The sequence below is a fragment of the Neopsephotus bourkii genome, unplaced genomic scaffold (genome assembly GCF_033783945.1).
Source record: "Neopsephotus bourkii isolate Nb327-2 ecotype Australia unplaced genomic scaffold, CSIRO-AGI_Nbou_v1 NB_234, whole genome shotgun sequence".
In the NCBI taxonomy this organism is placed as follows: Eukaryota; Metazoa; Chordata; class Aves; order Psittaciformes; family Psittacidae; genus Neopsephotus; species Neopsephotus bourkii.
In genome coordinates, this window is record NW_026900744.1 from 7,884,135 (window position 1) to 7,901,292 (window position 17,158).

The window sequence follows — 17,158 nt, forward strand, 5'->3', positions numbered from 1 at the left end:
CATGCTTACAGAGTATGTCCTTTTTCCATTCAGGGCACATTCTTCTGGTTCCTTTCTCTTCCTTGGCATTTGCCATGTAAATGCTAATTCAATTATTTGTAAGGGACTGGTTTAGGTACGTCCTTATCCTTCATATCCTGGATGTTCCTTTTTTCCTGGGTCCTTTTATAGCCTATGTTTTACCACTGATGCTCTAGAAGTGCTTCTCCAGCTCAACCAGTGCCATCAAGTGACCAGTAATGCCTGCAGTACAACAGCTTTAATGAAGAGACTTTGAGAATGCGTCAGCTGAAGAAGGCTGGTGTTTCTAAACCGAGCCTGGAAGCACCACCAGCTGTGTGCTGCAGGGTTGTAGTAGTTTTTCCAAAAAAATAAAGTAAAATTCTCTGCCTCAAAAAGCAGGAAAATACTCTGAAGTTACCATGAAGTTGCAAATTCATCTGTGTAGGTGCTCTGCAGTATCTTTTATTACTTGTAATTACAATATACATTAAAAAGTGTGGAGTACTGTACTTGTGTGGGATGGGAACATAGGAGACATCAGCTGCTAATCCTCTTTTTCTTTTAAATCAAGTTACAAAACATACAGTTTCAGTTTTAATTTTTCTTTCTGCTTCTTCTGGTCTTTTCAATGGAAAAAACCAAAACCTCCCGTGCTTGACTGGGTGTATGTGCATTAGGTATCTATTTGCGTATGTTCATTATGTATGCAACAGAAACAGCTGTATATGCATGCATATGGAAATACAAATATTTATACATAGTTAATAAAAAGAGGACTTATCCAAGACACTTCTTGCTTGGGTGATTCAGACTTGAAATCCTCCTGCTTACAAACTCATTCGAATTACACCATGGCTTGTTGTGCTTCCTAAGCCATCCTACATTGATGACTGAACATTTTCACTAATGTACTTCTGTTATTCTCATCCAACCATTTTTTTCATGGTACCAACAGAAAGCAAGCATTACCACAGAACCTCTCCCTGATAAAACGCCTTCCCCAACCTTAGCTTTCTGTGAACAGCACAAACGGTGTGGAATGCACATGCTTTAGTCATTAGAGAGCCTCTCAGGGCAGCATCTTTTCCGATAGAAAACTAAAATACGTCCTGTGAATTTTTGTGTAGTATTTTTTAAGGTTTATTAAATTCATCTAAGTATATTAAGATACGTGAGATATGTTTACATATGATACCTGCTCAGTGTCTTAGCAACTGTACTGTATTACCTTCTGAACAGATTAAATGCTTTGAATTATCTTTTAAAGCAAAAAATAACTACACCTAAAGGTATTGCAAAACTTCATTCTAATCAATTTGTATTTAAAGTTTTTAGATGCAGCCAGCCGATTATCCTTCTTATTGCCATCTCTTTAAGTCAAATTAGTTTCTTCTCTAGCTCATTACTCTTGAGTATTCAAGTTTCAAAGCAACTGAAAGTTTCTTACAGTTATAAAATCAGCGAGTGTTTCTGAATCACAAGCTATACAGTTCAATAGAAAATATATTAACTAAAATATGTCACAATAATTACAAAGCTTCTCAGACAATGGCATACAGTGTCCCAAGGCTACTGAAATCTGGGGTTTCTGACGTCTGATAAAGAACAGTCTGTGCATAAGGTACGAGTAAAACTAGAACGCTAACTCTGCAAGGGCGAGGTGGGTGTTAGTAGGGGCAGAGCACCACCAGCTCCCAGGGAAATGAACAGCAGAGGAGGGCATCTCGCAGGGCTGCACAGTGACTGTTTGGGTGATGTATTAAAATGTCCTTTGAATGTTTTCCATCTTGATTAAAAAGTCGGAACTACACAGAAAGGAAGTCACAGCAAGCATTCTATATATAAACAGACTGTATCCACATAGTTTATTTCTCACAGTTCTCCTGACAATTGAACATTATTTAAGAACATACTGTATACACAGATAAGAAGAAACATACAAAATGTTTTAAATGATGCACAACAAAATCCAGCAGTATAAAAGAATGCATGTGAACCCTTGCTCACTGCTCAGGCTAAATTTAATCACTGTTTAAATAGTAATAAAAATACAATCTTTCATGGATCTTGTGCAGACTACAAAAGAGGAAAAATTATTACCATATATATGATTTATATTAGGCAGTTTTCTTTGATGAGTTGCACTCACAACTCCAAATACAGAGGCAGAAGGCTGTGTATTTTATTTTAAAGGAGTTAATGTTGAGTATTAGAGACTTTACACAGTAACTACCACTGGCACTTTTCACCATATTTTGTACACATCACATGATCATCTTATATAACATTACATTTAAAAAATATATCTGAGTGACAATTTTATAACATTCACACACCATGAGCTGGTTAAGGAAGCAATGCCACGGTTGCCCCCTGTAGTGCTTCACTGTTGGGAAATATAGAGTTTGTTGGTGGTTTAAAAAATAAAATAAAATTAAAAAACCCAACCAAAATTAATAAAATTGGAAGTTGATGTGATTAAGCAGCTCCGATTTAATAAAGGCCTGTAACCAACCATCGCCGAGACAGTGAGCAGTTTTTAGAGTACATCCTAGAAGCAAACACTGTCATTGGTTAAAACCTTGCCTAAAGAAGTCAGTTACTGTGCTGAAAACTATTTCACAACAAAACTGCAAGCTACTAAACTGTTTTTATATAAATACTTCATCTCCTCTGGATCTCATTATAACCAAGTTCTTCAAAGCCTTTGGAATTTACTCTATCTTTAATGTGTGCTCTCATTTCTGGCTCACCCTTTTGTATGTTTTTCTTTTGTGTTTAGATTCACCACCTAAAAATGACTAACGTGGTGAAAGAAAACTCTCCCAGTGAAACCTTCTGCACACTAGGAATGTTCAGCTGCTGTTCAGTGATCTAGAACCATGACAGCTCAAAGCTGTAGTTTGACAAGTACACCCAGGAAGCTGTCATGCTGTGAGTGACATTTCAGGGAAAGCAGAGTCTTTCCAAAATGTGCACAGAACTAACAATGGTGCCATTGTTATTTTTCAAAGAGGATACTAAGCCCAAGATGGTAGATCTGCTTCCCATGTCATCTATTTGCTGGAAAGTAGTTTGGGTCAAGATAATTGTAACTGGTGCCCTGGGACATGCAGTAGTCTCTGTCTAAAAATGTCTCTGCTCTGTAAATAGGTTCTAACTGATGATCTTCCTTATGAATCTCTGTTTCATGCAGACTGCAAGGGAAAGAAAAAGATAACAGTTTAAAAGTCAATCATTTTCCTTAACTTTCAGAAACAATGATCATATTAACAGATTCATACCAAATTTGGTACCAATTAATTCCTAAAGTGTAATTTCCCCCACTATTCAACAGTCTCAAACCTGTCCACTGCATTAGGAAAAAAAAGATTTATACATCCAGGATATGTTACAAAATTTATCTCCCACAAATACAAACAAAAGTATCTTCCACTTTACCCAACACAGGATACGTTTCCTATGCTGGAGAAAAGATTTCCAACATACATAGCAATTAAGCCACATAAAGAGATTCAAGCTAATTACAAACAAGTAGAAGTGTTTGCTGCTCACCAGTCAGAACAAGAATCACAGAAATCCAAGGACATTTCTTGAGGGCAGTCTTGGCAGTGCCACCGAACACCCTGGATAGGTTCAATTCCGCAGTTATCGCACTGTGAAGCAAATGGAAGAGCACTGAAAACACACCAACTATAACCACTTATGTTACTGACATTGTACACCAATACACCATAAAGGAAGACCTGTACGTAGGTCAGTTACTGCTAGCCCGCAGCTGAATTCCTCTCACCAGAGATCACAATGTGTTTTGGATAAAGAAGTCCTTGCACTCTAGGAGAGGCCCTCCAGAGTCCTGGGGATTGATGAATTTTTCTCTCGCCTTGTGTCCCAAATGCTCCATGTTGACATTATCCTCCTGCTCAACAGAAGCAGACCTAGTCCTGCCTGCAGTCACTGCTTATCCCCACATGACTGTAAGAACTGCTGTGACACAGCACATGAATGTTACGCTTCTACAGCTTATGTCCAGCCATAGAAAATGTCTAACTATAGATCCACTTTCCACGGCAGAAGAAAGCAGTAGGACTAGACCAGCAGAGCTTGTTGGGAGGCTGCTGATGGGCTGCTGCAACAGATCAGACTGATGCCCTTATCAGACTTGGGAAATATAACACCACATTATATGTGGGCTGGAATGAAAAGCCAGGTGGCTGGGAAGGAAGCAGGAGAACATGCTCAGGGAAGGGAAAAGAAGTCTAAAACTAAAGCTGAGCAAGAAGGCGAGCTAATCCCCTGAGAAGAATCAGGGACAACACAACAGCAGCTGAGTGCGAGAAGAGTGTGGCACTAGGAGGAGGAAACAAAATGCAAACAAAACATCATGACTGGATGAAAAATTCATGAGAAGATGGAGAATAGGGACAGAAATGCAAGAATATTTGATTAAAAAAAAAGAAAACCTGGGAGATGGGACTTGGAGGTAAGCAGAACTTTCAAAAAATCTGAACTATGAACAGTGCTGCAGAGACAGGACTGAAAACATGGGAAACCTCCCTGTGCTCCCATAGCTCATCTTTCTCCAAAACCTGAAGTCCTCTCGCAGCATCCTTGAAACCCATCTGAACAACAGCTCATTCCTACCCACAACTAATATACTCAGGGTTACAAACACCTTACACCTTACAAACAGATTTGCAAAGGGATACAGCTGCCTCCCTTCTTCCACAGATGGCTTTCAGAGTTTGAGGGCTGATAATGAGGGACTAAGCACACTCAGAACTGTTCTCTGAAAACATCAACGTCAGAATACTACTAAATACTTGAAATAACAACCAAAACCATCTGGTTCCCGTTATCTCAATTTGAGAACCAAGACAGTGGAAACCCTTGACCTTAATTTCTGTCCTCTGACTTCCCTTTCCCCATGAAGCAGAAATAATACCATGCCTTTCATTTCCTAAGGAAAAAAAAACCCTATTTGCAAAGTGCTCTGATATTACAGCAATGAAAGCCATAAAAAGCCCACATGGGATTCAATAATTCATTATTCAAAGTAAAGTTTGAATAATGTGTAGTAAATGAGGCTGAAGGCCACGCAGAACCAGGTGTTCTTGAATGTCTGCTGATTAGGTGAGCTACATCCAACCCTGTGGACTGAGCAAGGCAGCACTCCTGAGGGAAAATAGCATGTAATTATGTCATTTCATAGCTTACTATAATGCATGATAAAATCAGATTCAGACTGCAAAGAAACTTCTAAAACTTTGAATGCTTACACTGCATAATGCCAATTTACTTTTCAGAGTTTTAGCAAAGCAACCAATTTGTTACCCAGTAGTCTGATCTGCCTTAAAACTTCACTCTTTTAATCTTCCCAAATCAAAGAGAAATAGCAATAATAAAGAGCACCTTGGTGGTCTAACAACATGATTACATCTGTCAATGTCAGCTAATGAGCCTGTCTTAATTTTCCAGTCCTTCTGAACAGAAATTCACACCAAATAACTTCACATTCTTATATAAACAGGGATTAGAAAAAAATTCTTGCTGTATAACACTAGACCAGCTGAAGAACCTGTTCCGACACAGCAACCAGTTACACAGAAAATCCCTTGCAAACTAGAAAATGTAGTTTAGAGAATGTCCGTTCTTTCATGCAGCCTGAGACAACACATTATTTTAACTTAACATTTATTTTCTTCAGTTCACATAACCACTGTTTCATGTCCTTGCTTCAACTTCTACAAGTTACTACTTGATAGAATTGGGAAGTTGCTACAAAACAAACAAATTATTAATCTATTACAATTCTCATTCGAAATCTCTGTCCCTTCTTTGGCCTCAGGTGGAGGCAAAATGATAATCAGAGAATTACCGTCAATGAGTCATTGTCAAAACAGAGTGTAGTGTCAAGTCAAATTCTTTAATGAGTTAATATGGCTTTTTAGTTGTGTTTTCATAACAAAAATGAGGAAAAGGCAGCACGCTTATTCATTTCCACACAATATCAGTATTCAGTGAAACCTGAGCTATGAGAAAAAGTGAGTTACTTGGGTTGATTTTATTAAAAAGTACAAGGAAAAAGCAGAGAACAGTAAACAAGAACCAGGGAACTAAATGTGCTGTATTAAACAAAGTCTTTTTAGGAAATCCAAACCATGTTACCTTTGAAAAAATTTACAACCCACTGAGTAACAGAAGAACAACACTTAAACTCACCTTGAATCCCACATGCTGCACAAATCCACTTTCTGCATGCATCTGCTGGAGTTTCTGTTTCTTCAATTTTTTAAATTCTAACAGTTCTTTGTATTCAGGTAACTCTCGATATGTTATTGGAATACTCTCTTCATCCTGTTCATGGTTAAAGAAAAATGAGGAATATTCTTTGAGACTGTATATTCCATAAATCCCTATGTATAATTAATAACCTTTGAGAAAACACTGGCACTATATCCTAAGAACTCTACTGGGCAATTATTATTTAAAACCTAGCACAAAACAGCACATACAAAATTTACACTTTATTTTGTATTATTTGTACTTTATTATTTGCACTAAAACAAAAACTGCATTATCCTACAAACAAGCTGCTTCTGGTGAAGAGCTCAGCTGTAGTATAAAGGAGAGAGCAGTGCCTGACTAATTCCAGGTTTTTTCCTCATTAGCTCATTAGATGAGATCATTACATGCCTAACTGCAATACGCACTTAATCAACTTATCCATACATTGTGGGTATATGGTAGCTGTAGTAGAAGTCTTAGCTTTTCTTTATTTTAGTTTAAAATGCTTGGCAACAGATTTTATACTTGAGAACTGAAATTTCAGGTCAGTTTTATCAAAGTTAATTGCTCTTTCTTTTTACTATTCTGTGGAATGGTATGGAATAATATTAATTTAACAATATCTACAATCAACTGTTCTGATGTGCTAAGATATGAAAATACTAAAAACAAATGACTCCCCAAAAAGTTTTTACAGTTCTAAGAATTTTTACAAACTCGGGTTTTTAAAATATCCATAAATCAAGCCAGTACCAAGCATCCATTACATGTATTTTTTTATTATAAGACAGTCAATCTCAACATATTAACTTCTCACCTTTACCTGTAAGAAAAAAGTGATGACAAGCATCATTCCATGACTGGAAGAGTACAAGTTTCACTTATCCAACTCCTTCATCCCTTTACTTCATGCTGTCTCTTAATAGCTTAAGAAAATAGATGGCTATTTTTGCTAAATCATAAAAAAATTTGTCTCCTTACTGGCTGGTGCATACAACTTTGCCAGGGATTTACAACAAATGATTCTCTTTTAAGAGAAACATGCCATTTCTGTTTTTTCTCATGCATTTTTCTTCCACAGACTTTGAAGACCTCAATGTTAGAAGGCAGAAGCTCTCATTCTAATTCAGATGCCCATTTCAAGATGGCTATTTAATTGTAGCAGCTGCACTTGGTAGATGCCAGCTGTTTTCAAAGATGACAAGTCTTTACTGATGTAGAGCAGTTTGCAGATCCTATACTGACAGGACTGTTCCGTTATGGAGAACAACTATAAGACAGTAATCAAAATTCTTCTAATGTAGCCTATACACGTAATTTCAACTTCTTTTTTCAAATCTGTGACAATTAAAGAATCTGCATTATCTAGTAACTTTATTAAAGGAAATGAAGGAAACAGGCTTGTTCTTTAGTGATGGATTTCTAAGGCCTTATCAATTATTAATTGTAATTATGAACCTATATGAAGGACTAAACATTAAAAAAAAATTCAAGGATAAGTGACATGATTAAATTGTGTGGCGATAAAACTACATTCTCTTAATATAAGACAGGGATTCAGTTTCCACACAACTCTCAAAGGTTTTTCTCAGAAAACCTGCCTGTCTGTAAAATAACTGTATAATGAATAGCTCCTTGTGTGGACACTGCATTCTGTGATAGTAAGTAGTTGTGTTCTAAAACAATTAGACTACTCACAAGATACAGTAATCATAACAGGAAAGTAAATTCACTCTGTTGAGAACAGAGGATCTTTACTTGGGTAATAATTCATTTATACTAAAACAATTTTGCAGGAATGGTTACGCCAGTCAATCTGGCTGGCAATACCCAGGCAAAATCTTTTGTCTTTACAAGGGAACAGCACGTGGTACTTCCATTGTAAAGTCAAAGGAAACCTTTCCTATAATTTTCTTGCTATGCTGAATCTCTTCTCCACCATGCTGATGCAAAGTATTTTTCTCTAAGACAGTGACTGTCACTAAGAGGCCTGACTTTTACCATTAGAAGTGAATCCTGTACATTCATCTTGAATATATTTCATTATCATCTTTTTCTTCCAAATTGCTTCTATTTTGCACAGATAATGGGGATCTCTTTGGTAACTGAGCTCACCTGTCCCTTTCTATATTACTGCAAGGCATAAAAATATCCAGCTGGAAAGGCTGCACTAGAGGAGAAAGAAAAGCTTAACCCAGTGGGGTGGGGAGTGGGACAGGGTGGGTGGGATGGGATAAGTCCACCATTACCACCATTATCACTGCACAAATGTAAACCAGCAACTCCTAGCCTAATTAAAATAAATCCCACCTGATTTATGGAATCATATTTAATAGAGTTAGAACACCATGGCAAAACCAAGATGTTTTAGGACCATATGCAGAACAGTTAGAAAATAGGTATTTAAAAACAATACAGAATGAATGTTTGCTCAAAACCAGTTCTACTCAGATAAATAGTAACCTGCGTCGCTTCTAACATGCTTTTTTCTTTTCAGGCCTTTTCAGGTTCTGATTGGAATATGAAACATTGCCCAAAATGTCTGCAGATGAACAAAAAGACAGTCCGACAGAGAATACAGAACGTGAGTGAAGATGAGATTTAGGACTGACTAATAGATGAGCAAATTTAATAACTTAAGGAAGACTATGCAGTGCATGTAAAAAAGTCAATAAAGGAAACGAATGGACTTCTACTGGGTGGCCTCAGTACTTCTGTTATGCAACAAGCTGTTCACACACAAGATGTCACTAAGCTCACATATCAAAAAAAAAGAAAGTAACAAGTCAGGTTCTTCAGTCTAAGCATGGTAACGCCAGTGATTCACACCAGCTGTGAAACTTTCCGAGCATCCTACCAGTAGGATATAGTCCCTCTATGATTCTGTATATAACTGGGAAAGATACATATTTGAATTCTTGTAGTAGTATTACTGAATGTGATAAATTAGGAAAGTGGAACGCTACACAATGTAATAATACATTGGGTTAGGATGTCTACTAGAATTTGCCTCAACACGTATTTGCTTGTTGATTGACAACTCAGTCTGTTAGTTCACGCTTTGAAGCAGATTTTCAAAAAGTCCATAATTAATTCAGCTAGTAAAGGAAGACAAAAAAAGATGCCAACAGCATTCAACTTTCAGCAGAGCTCTGTGTAACACATCTTTAACCAGAATCTTAACTACAGAGTTCATATGATGTTCAAACTTATCTCATGCCAAATCACTTTTTGAAAATATCCTATTAAAACTTTTTAAAGGTCTTTCAGGACCAAAATGTTTACTCATTCCTTTCCATGCTTCTTCTTCTGATTTGGGCTAAGTTTTCTGCAATTGGAGGCCATTATATGAATTATGTATTTGCAATTCAAAATGGCTAATGACTCTTACCACAATTTAGTACTGATTTGATGATACCTATTTTATGGCAAAGGTGTTTAATCTTCATATTATTTACTGAACAAGTTAAAATGACAGTAAGCAAGACATTCTCTGACTGATTTTAATCACGTACCGATACTTCCTCTTCTGCTGCAGCATCCATATGGCTGTGAAAACTGGATCTGTCATCATCTTCATCCATATAAACTGGAGGTTCATGAGATGTCATGAAAGTTGAAGGTTTGAAAAGATGTTTATTTAAAGGATGCTGCCGTCTACTTGATGACTACAGTGAAAAAATGATATATTTTTAAAAACATTCGTTGGCTATTATTTAAGTAATCCTCATTGGTAAAACCTTGCCAGAAATTTGCTCTTTTGTGTTAAACAGGCTATCATCTTTTCGATTATTTCTACTTAAAACTCTGTATCAGAGCCTCATACAGCTGGAGTTTTTGTCCCCCACAACAAGTGAAAGATGAACAGCGCAACACTTCTTTGGTATGAATGCAGAAAAGAAGAGCCCTTACCATAAAAGCTCTACTACTAAACAACTGAGACTGACAACAACAGAGAAACAGAAAATAAAGCTGTTACAATTTTGAAGACTGAGAACTGAAGTACACAGATACTTAAAAACTTCCAAGAGTCACGAAAAGCGTGAACATGAAACGAAACAAAGAAGCAGCTTTGAACAGGTCCAAGATCCAAGAGACCAGTCCATACTTAATACTAATCATCAATTTATTAATTTGTGCCTTAGAAAAATCTAAATCTAGGCTAACTGTCCAGATTTCTTTCCTAGTCCAGGGAGAGAAAAGGCAATTCACTGGTTTCATAAAAGGTTCCTGAGAGTAAAGAACGAATTGCTCTCTGAAGATTCTTTTTCATTGGCACTGACTGGAACCTAAAAAATGTTAGACAAGATAAATTACTCCATTAGTGTATATCTAAAACCTTTCAACTTTAATGCTGTCTGAAGGTGCAGTACGCACAGCAGTTTTAAAATAGATTACTTAAAGGCACTCAGCCCCCATTACTTATTCCCCATGGAGGAATATTAAGTATCAAAAAATAAGAATTTAGGGTGAATGAAACTGACTCAACTTTTTACTTAGCTACTTTCCAGACCACCATTTTGACATCTTAAATGTCAAATCTTACATTCCTCAATTTAAAGAAAAAAGTGTGAACCAAAAAACAGAAGCACGAAAAGTGGATTTTTTAAACCATGACAGGCTTGTCTTATACTGTGTCTAGCTTCTGTCACACAGATAAAGCATAAGGAATGTTTGCAGTAGGTTGAGACTTTTTATGCAAGACTTTTTATCCCAAAGGTTCTTGTATCAGTTACAAACCTATAATACTATAGTACAACCGTTGATTCTCTAAAGAGTGATTCAACCTCCAAAGAGGGAACTAGCAGTATATTACAGTTGAGTGTATCTGTAATTGCAAATCACACATGAATTATCTTTGATGGAATGTGGCTTATGCGGACAGAAATATAACAAGGAATTGAGACTAGCTCCATTCACTCTTCAGGGAAGAGATGAAGTTTGTAGTTACGATTGGAAGATGGCATCTCAGATCTGCAGAAGAACTACACTGCATAAAATTAAAATGACCATTTTGTTCCAAGACTGATGTACTATCCATTGCATAGAATTTTTTCACCTGCTTCATGATCACTGACTTCCTGGGTTTTGCTGCTTTTCTGGTTTCCTTTAAGATTTCAACCCCCCTCAAAATAATTCCATTTCTAAGGTTAGACAGTATTTCTGCTTGAGCTAACACAGTGATTTAAATTTTCTGTTAACAGAAAACAGATCTGCATTCAATAGCAAATCTGGAAATCAAGAAAGGAAAACTGTCTCTACTTAAATAGTACCACTGTTATGCATAAAGTTATGACCTAGGAATTTAATTGAGGATTTGCATTCTCTTTTTAATATAATTCTACTTCTGGTGAAGAATGAACAAAAATGCTATATAAAAGCAGACAGTTAATCATTTTTCCTGTGGGAAATGTATCTTTTGGATTAACCTTAAAATCAGGTGCACTAACGATATTATATAAGCTTTACATTGAAAATGGTAAGCCATAATTGAAGAACTGCCCTATATCTCTGATTTGGTTTTATTTTAACCAATAGTAGATAACGGTTATATAGAAAAATAACTAATGCATCCTGTTTAATTTCCTGTATCACTTATCAGAAGAGGCATTATGCCATATGAACAGATATACACAGTAACTTCAACAGGACGTTCATGAACTGAATAGGCTTCTCACCTCCCCAGTAACCATTTAAGAAAAGCATCCTGTGCAATCCCCACGGAGAAACACGAGAACCTTCTTGTGAAACATCCCTTTTGATGCAATTACTTACATTAGATGTATCTATGGTTTTCATTCTCCAGCAGATACATGCTTGAAGTATAGCATCCAATTTCCATACTTGTATTATTGGCAATTAAGCAAATACTGCAGTGAGCTTATGTGCATAGTCAATATCAAAATAAGGACTAGCAGAGCATAAGCATGAAACAGGCTTCCAATAACCCTTTGCGTTTCGTTTCTGCCACATTATGTTGTATCCAGTATCTGCACTGGAGACTTGGGAAAAACTACAACCTGTCAATCTGTGCTCTAAGTAGACAGCTGTGTTAGCGGACTGAGAGCTCAATTCTGACACACACACTATTTGCTTCATTTTTTGTATCTCCTGTTTTTCTTATGTGCGATACAAATATAAAATGGAGATGCTACCTTAATACAAACCAGGGCACAACGACCTTACTCTTAAGACCTGGTAATGAGGACATGATTCACACTGTGAAAATAGATGTAAGATAGGGCTGGTCTACATATACACTTAAGAAAAATCTGTAGGACAGTAACATTACCATTGCAGTAGGAAAATGTTAATAAATTTACAAAAAATATGTTTCACTCTTGGTTATACTGTACTTGCATGCTGAGCAAAGGCATTAAGGGACTTTATGGATAACTCCTCAAATTAGCGACAAATATGGTTAAAATGTCACATGGGTACTGAAGAAGTATTTCCACTATTTCTGAAATACAGTTACCTGCTCCCTGAGAACATTACTCACATTCTATAATAGCAGTTTACCAAATAAAACTTAGAGAAGAAAAGACACGTGACTAAGGTCATTTAAAATGGTAAGGTGACATAAAGAATTTAAAGGATTATAATTTTCAGAAATGAATTTTTAACCCCTTTTGAAATTAGCCCCACAGTACGGTAAACTGCACAAAAATTTAGGGTTCTGACAGATGAATCTCACCACAGTATTTAAGCTATCAGAGTTTCCAGCTGGTTTTTTTAGTTCTTCTGCCAAAAAGTGCTTTTCCAATAGACATGGTGGCAGACAGAGTCACGCCTGCACCTTTCCTGCATCTGTTTATAGAGCAGAATAGTAGGGTAAAATCCTGGTAAAAGTAAAATGGCATTACCATGCTAGATGGCAAACTGGAAAGCCTCTGATACAAGCACTTATTGTTTGCAGCACTTAGAAGACAACTGGGGATGTGTAACATTCTAAATCATTAAAGACGAGATTTGGTAGATTTTTATATTGAGCCCCTCTGGCAGTAACTTTTGTTCCCAACCTTTCAAGGGACTAAATGGGCAAACTGCATTTTTGTGGAGCAGTGTAAGGTTTACTCTATTCTTAAACAGAAAACATCATGGACACCTGGATGCAAAAAGCAGCGTTACTCTACAAAATGCCATTTTAACAGATTTTAAAGAAATTTTTAAACACAATGGTAACAAAAAAAAAACAAACCAGAGCCCCCACAGAACCTGAGACTACTCTCTTCAAACATCACAAGTACCCAAAAGTACCACATTATTTAAATCAAAATATATGACTGGTCTGAACAGAATTCTAGTCTTTTCTTTTGCAAATGTAAGAAGATTTTTCAGGCCTATATTCTTTTCTCATCCATTTCAAGTTCTGGAAAAGCACTGTACTTTAATGGCCATTTCTATGACAATTCTAGTTCAACCACCTTATCTGTTGCAAATCAAAATAAAACCTGACAATTCAGTTATTAGTCTATGCTTGTGCTAGTTCACTTATATATAATTTTCTAAGGTTTTTTTTTATTGGGAAGATGACTGTACAACATGAATTACAGGGCTTTTCATTTCTTCCCACAGGGTTTTCATCCTCTTCTAGATCATGTACTGTAAATTTAAGAATGAGGAAAAAGTACACAAAGACCAGTCACTCAAACCTCTTAGTTCAGCCTGCAATCTGACTGCTATGTTCTCTTTTCTGACACTTCATGTCCCCAGGATTATACAACAGAGATGTAATTAACACGTTGATGTAAAACTAGAGTAGCACTCAACTCACTCTACAGTCCAAATGGCAAAAGCAAAAGATTACTTTATTAAGTAAAAATTACATGCAAGTTGGAACTAGCCTGTAAGAAAGCACTAATCAAGACTTAAACCCGTTGATGACAGTAATGATTGAGACTCAATTTGCACGCAAATGAAAACAGAAACACAGAATTACTGCTGTGATATTATCTCACCTTTTTGGAATATAAATATAAGTTTGGAGTTCTTCCTGGAACTGGAATACCAGCTTTAGTCAATTTAATAAAATATTTTTGCACTCTACTGGCAACCTAGAAAAACAACATGCAACAATTAAGTGTCAGATAAAACGTAGCAGGCCTTCGCTTTTAAGTTTTGCAGCATTGCTACATTGCTTCAAAATATAAGAACAAGAAATCCTCATTTTCTACTGTGCAACAAGTACTCCAACCATTACCTACGTTATAATACTGCTTTTGTAGTATTTCCAGACACTTCAAAGGCAGACTTCAAAGAAAAAAAAAATAGCATTGTTTAAAAGTACACAGGAAATCCAGCAAAAATTGTGATAGAACAGAATGAATTTTAGTAGTTTGTAATCTGCTGAAGCTAAGCTTACTCTTTCCTAACAATGACAAAAAAATCACACAGCATACAGAAAGTACTTTTACATTTTATTTATAAAGTAAGCAAGCATACATTTTTTCAGGTATGGAGAAATATACCTGTAAGTATAGATATGATCAGAGATGAGGTAATCCTGTAAAGTGAAATATGTTTTTACCTGAAAGCACACAACTGAAACAGGAAAAATTAAAATACTGTAAACACAGAACATCAGCAATTTTAACTTCTGGTCAAAATGGTGAAATTACGTAACTTTAAGGGAAAAATCCCAACAAGTCAGATGCAGGTATACTCAGTGACTCCGTAACTGTGTCCTTTTGTGGATCTCAGCCCCAGTACAGAACTAATTCTTCTGTCTGTAAGTATTCACATGTGTGCCCATTCTGCAGTATTGAGGTGAAGGAAATTCAGCACTCTGGTGTAAGTCAACCTGAAAACAGCTGGTGTCACTAACTATATAGAATTAAATGCAAGCTGTCAAAATCTAATGAACATTTAGGTCTGGCAGCTTTGCCTTGGGCTTTGGGGCACCTTTAAAATTCTGCATTTCAGATCAAGAGTCACATTGTTAATAGTAAAATGCAGACCTTCCTGTCACATTTTTAAGTGAAAGTGATTACTAATAAGACACTGGATTTCATTTATTTCTATTAAAAAAGACATCTACAAACAAATCTTCTATGAATCTGTATCAAGTGCTAAGATGCAGTGACTGACATCACTTTTACCACAGCACAAAGCACTCAAACAATGCCCAAGCAGTCAAATGTTTTTCCTAGAAAAATAGTTGTTACTGCTTTATTTTTTAACATGACAAAAAATAAACCCTATTTTTTAATCCCTCAGTTTATGAACTGGGGGAGGAGGGGTGCTGACAGAAAAAAAACCCCAACTTAGAAATAAATCACTTCAGTGTTGAAGAGAGACATGGATATAATCTGTTATTAGCACTTCCTAAAAAGCTTAAAAACAAACAAAAAAAAAAAGTCAAGGAAAGGGATTTCCTTGTTACCTGCTTTGCTGTTCTATTTCCCAGTTCATCAGCTATCTTCTGCCACCGTCGGGATTCTACTTCCTCCGGTGGATACTTCAGCAGCAGTTGCTCAAGTTTTTTCTAAATCAACACGGAAAAAACATAAATAGATCTTTCTTAGTAGCGGTATGAGTTGTCAAAAGATGAGTATCTACATGCATGGGACTGTATTTTTAAGGCCTTTAAACATTATTAGAAAATTTGCTTTTATTCTCACGTATGTTACTTACAGCTGCAAAATGGAAGAGTTTGCTCCTACCTGTTCCTCTACAGTCCACAGCTGGTTAAAAGTTTCAGGTTTGGTCTCATCACAAAGTCGCCCTCTTATCATCTGCTTAAATACAGTATAAAAATGGAACACATATTTAGAAACAGTACAATCAGGATAACTTGATTTTAACTTTTTCCTTCTGAAGTAAAAACAAAACCAAACCAAAAAAATGTACAAAAATTTGAATTAAAATTTGCCCAAACCCAAAAATAAGTTCTCTGATTTGAGTATATTAATGATGTCATCACCAATATTAATTTTTGAAGCAGCACTTAGGATTATCCCTACCCCATATTAAAAAAAAAAAAAAAAAGGAAAAAAATACTATTTTATAAAATTTTATCTTTCATTTTGTAACAACTACCTGTGGACGACTGTTTGTAGAACCTTCTGGACCATCACTTAAAGGCAAGACAGAGTACGAAATAGACTCTCCATCCTTCTTGGGATCCAAAGGACTTTTTGGTCTTGCAGGTATACCTACTGTAAGCAACAAAAAAGGAATTACTAAACCTCCACACTGGTCGCTGCTTTCTTATAACATATGCCCACTTTCCTTTTACCTTTGTCAAAAATCAGCTTTACTCTCCTACTGTTACGTTTTCTGTTTTTAAATTCCCTCTCAAAATTTCCAAGGCTAGTGGTGTATTGGTCCCAGGCAATCTCAGGGAGCTGAACAACTCTCTGAGGATATGGAAGACCCATATCAACCTGAAAAAAACAAGAATGAGAAATGAAAAGCAATATTTACTGCAACTGCTGTCTATCCAAACATAAAACTACAAATCCTGATCGCTTATGAAAACCTGATACTGCTTTTTAGCTAACAGGAGAATTTAAAATCGGAATTTTTCAAGTGCCATGCAGCACACAGTCTTTTTAAGAAGGTATCTTTCAAAAATAATACACAACAGTGAATATACAATATGCAGCGGCATGGTCAATGATGGCTTATTGAGCATAAATCTTTAAAGTATGTATTTCACAGTTGACATCAGTTGACTTCAGTCAGTCATTCAACTATATTCTGACTCCCAAATCCCGTTGATGCCTATCTTTTGTTTTGTTTAAACATATTGCTTGCCCGGGATCTGTACCTTTTTTAACACAGGGAACTGTAAGATTCTGAGTTTTACCATCTGATAAACCTAACCTGTATTTTACACTGATTTTGTCGTCTTCTGACTAGA

General features: G+C 36.2%; 1 protein-coding gene across 4 annotated transcripts in view; it reads right to left on the reverse strand.

Annotated features, from left to right (window-relative positions):
- Nucleotides 1-445: 445 nt before the first annotated feature.
- The window catches only part of ZZZ3 (zinc finger ZZ-type containing 3), a 37,134-nt gene continuing 20,421 nt past the window's right edge, over nt 446-17,158 (reverse strand). Inside the window, exons 4-12 of one of the 4 annotated variants that reach the window (XM_061345121.1) lie at nt 16,532-16,679; nt 16,333-16,448; nt 15,957-16,028; nt 15,677-15,778; nt 14,253-14,348; nt 9,807-9,959; nt 6,226-6,360; nt 3,559-3,659; nt 446-3,200 (exon numbers count right to left, since the gene is read on the reverse strand). In XM_061345121.1, the coding sequence (XP_061201105.1) occupies nt 3,056-3,200; nt 3,559-3,659; nt 6,226-6,360; nt 9,807-9,959; nt 14,253-14,348; nt 15,677-15,778; nt 15,957-16,028; nt 16,333-16,448; nt 16,532-16,679 (1,068 nt within the window). In that variant the 3' untranslated portion in view covers nt 446-3,055. Of the gene's footprint in view, nt 3,201-3,558; nt 3,660-6,225; nt 6,361-9,806; nt 9,960-14,252; nt 14,349-15,676; nt 15,779-15,956; nt 16,032-16,332; nt 16,452-16,531; nt 16,680-17,158 lie in introns of all 4 variants that reach the window. The other 3 variants (XM_061345120.1, XM_061345119.1, XM_061345118.1) reach the window with 3 other exon arrangements.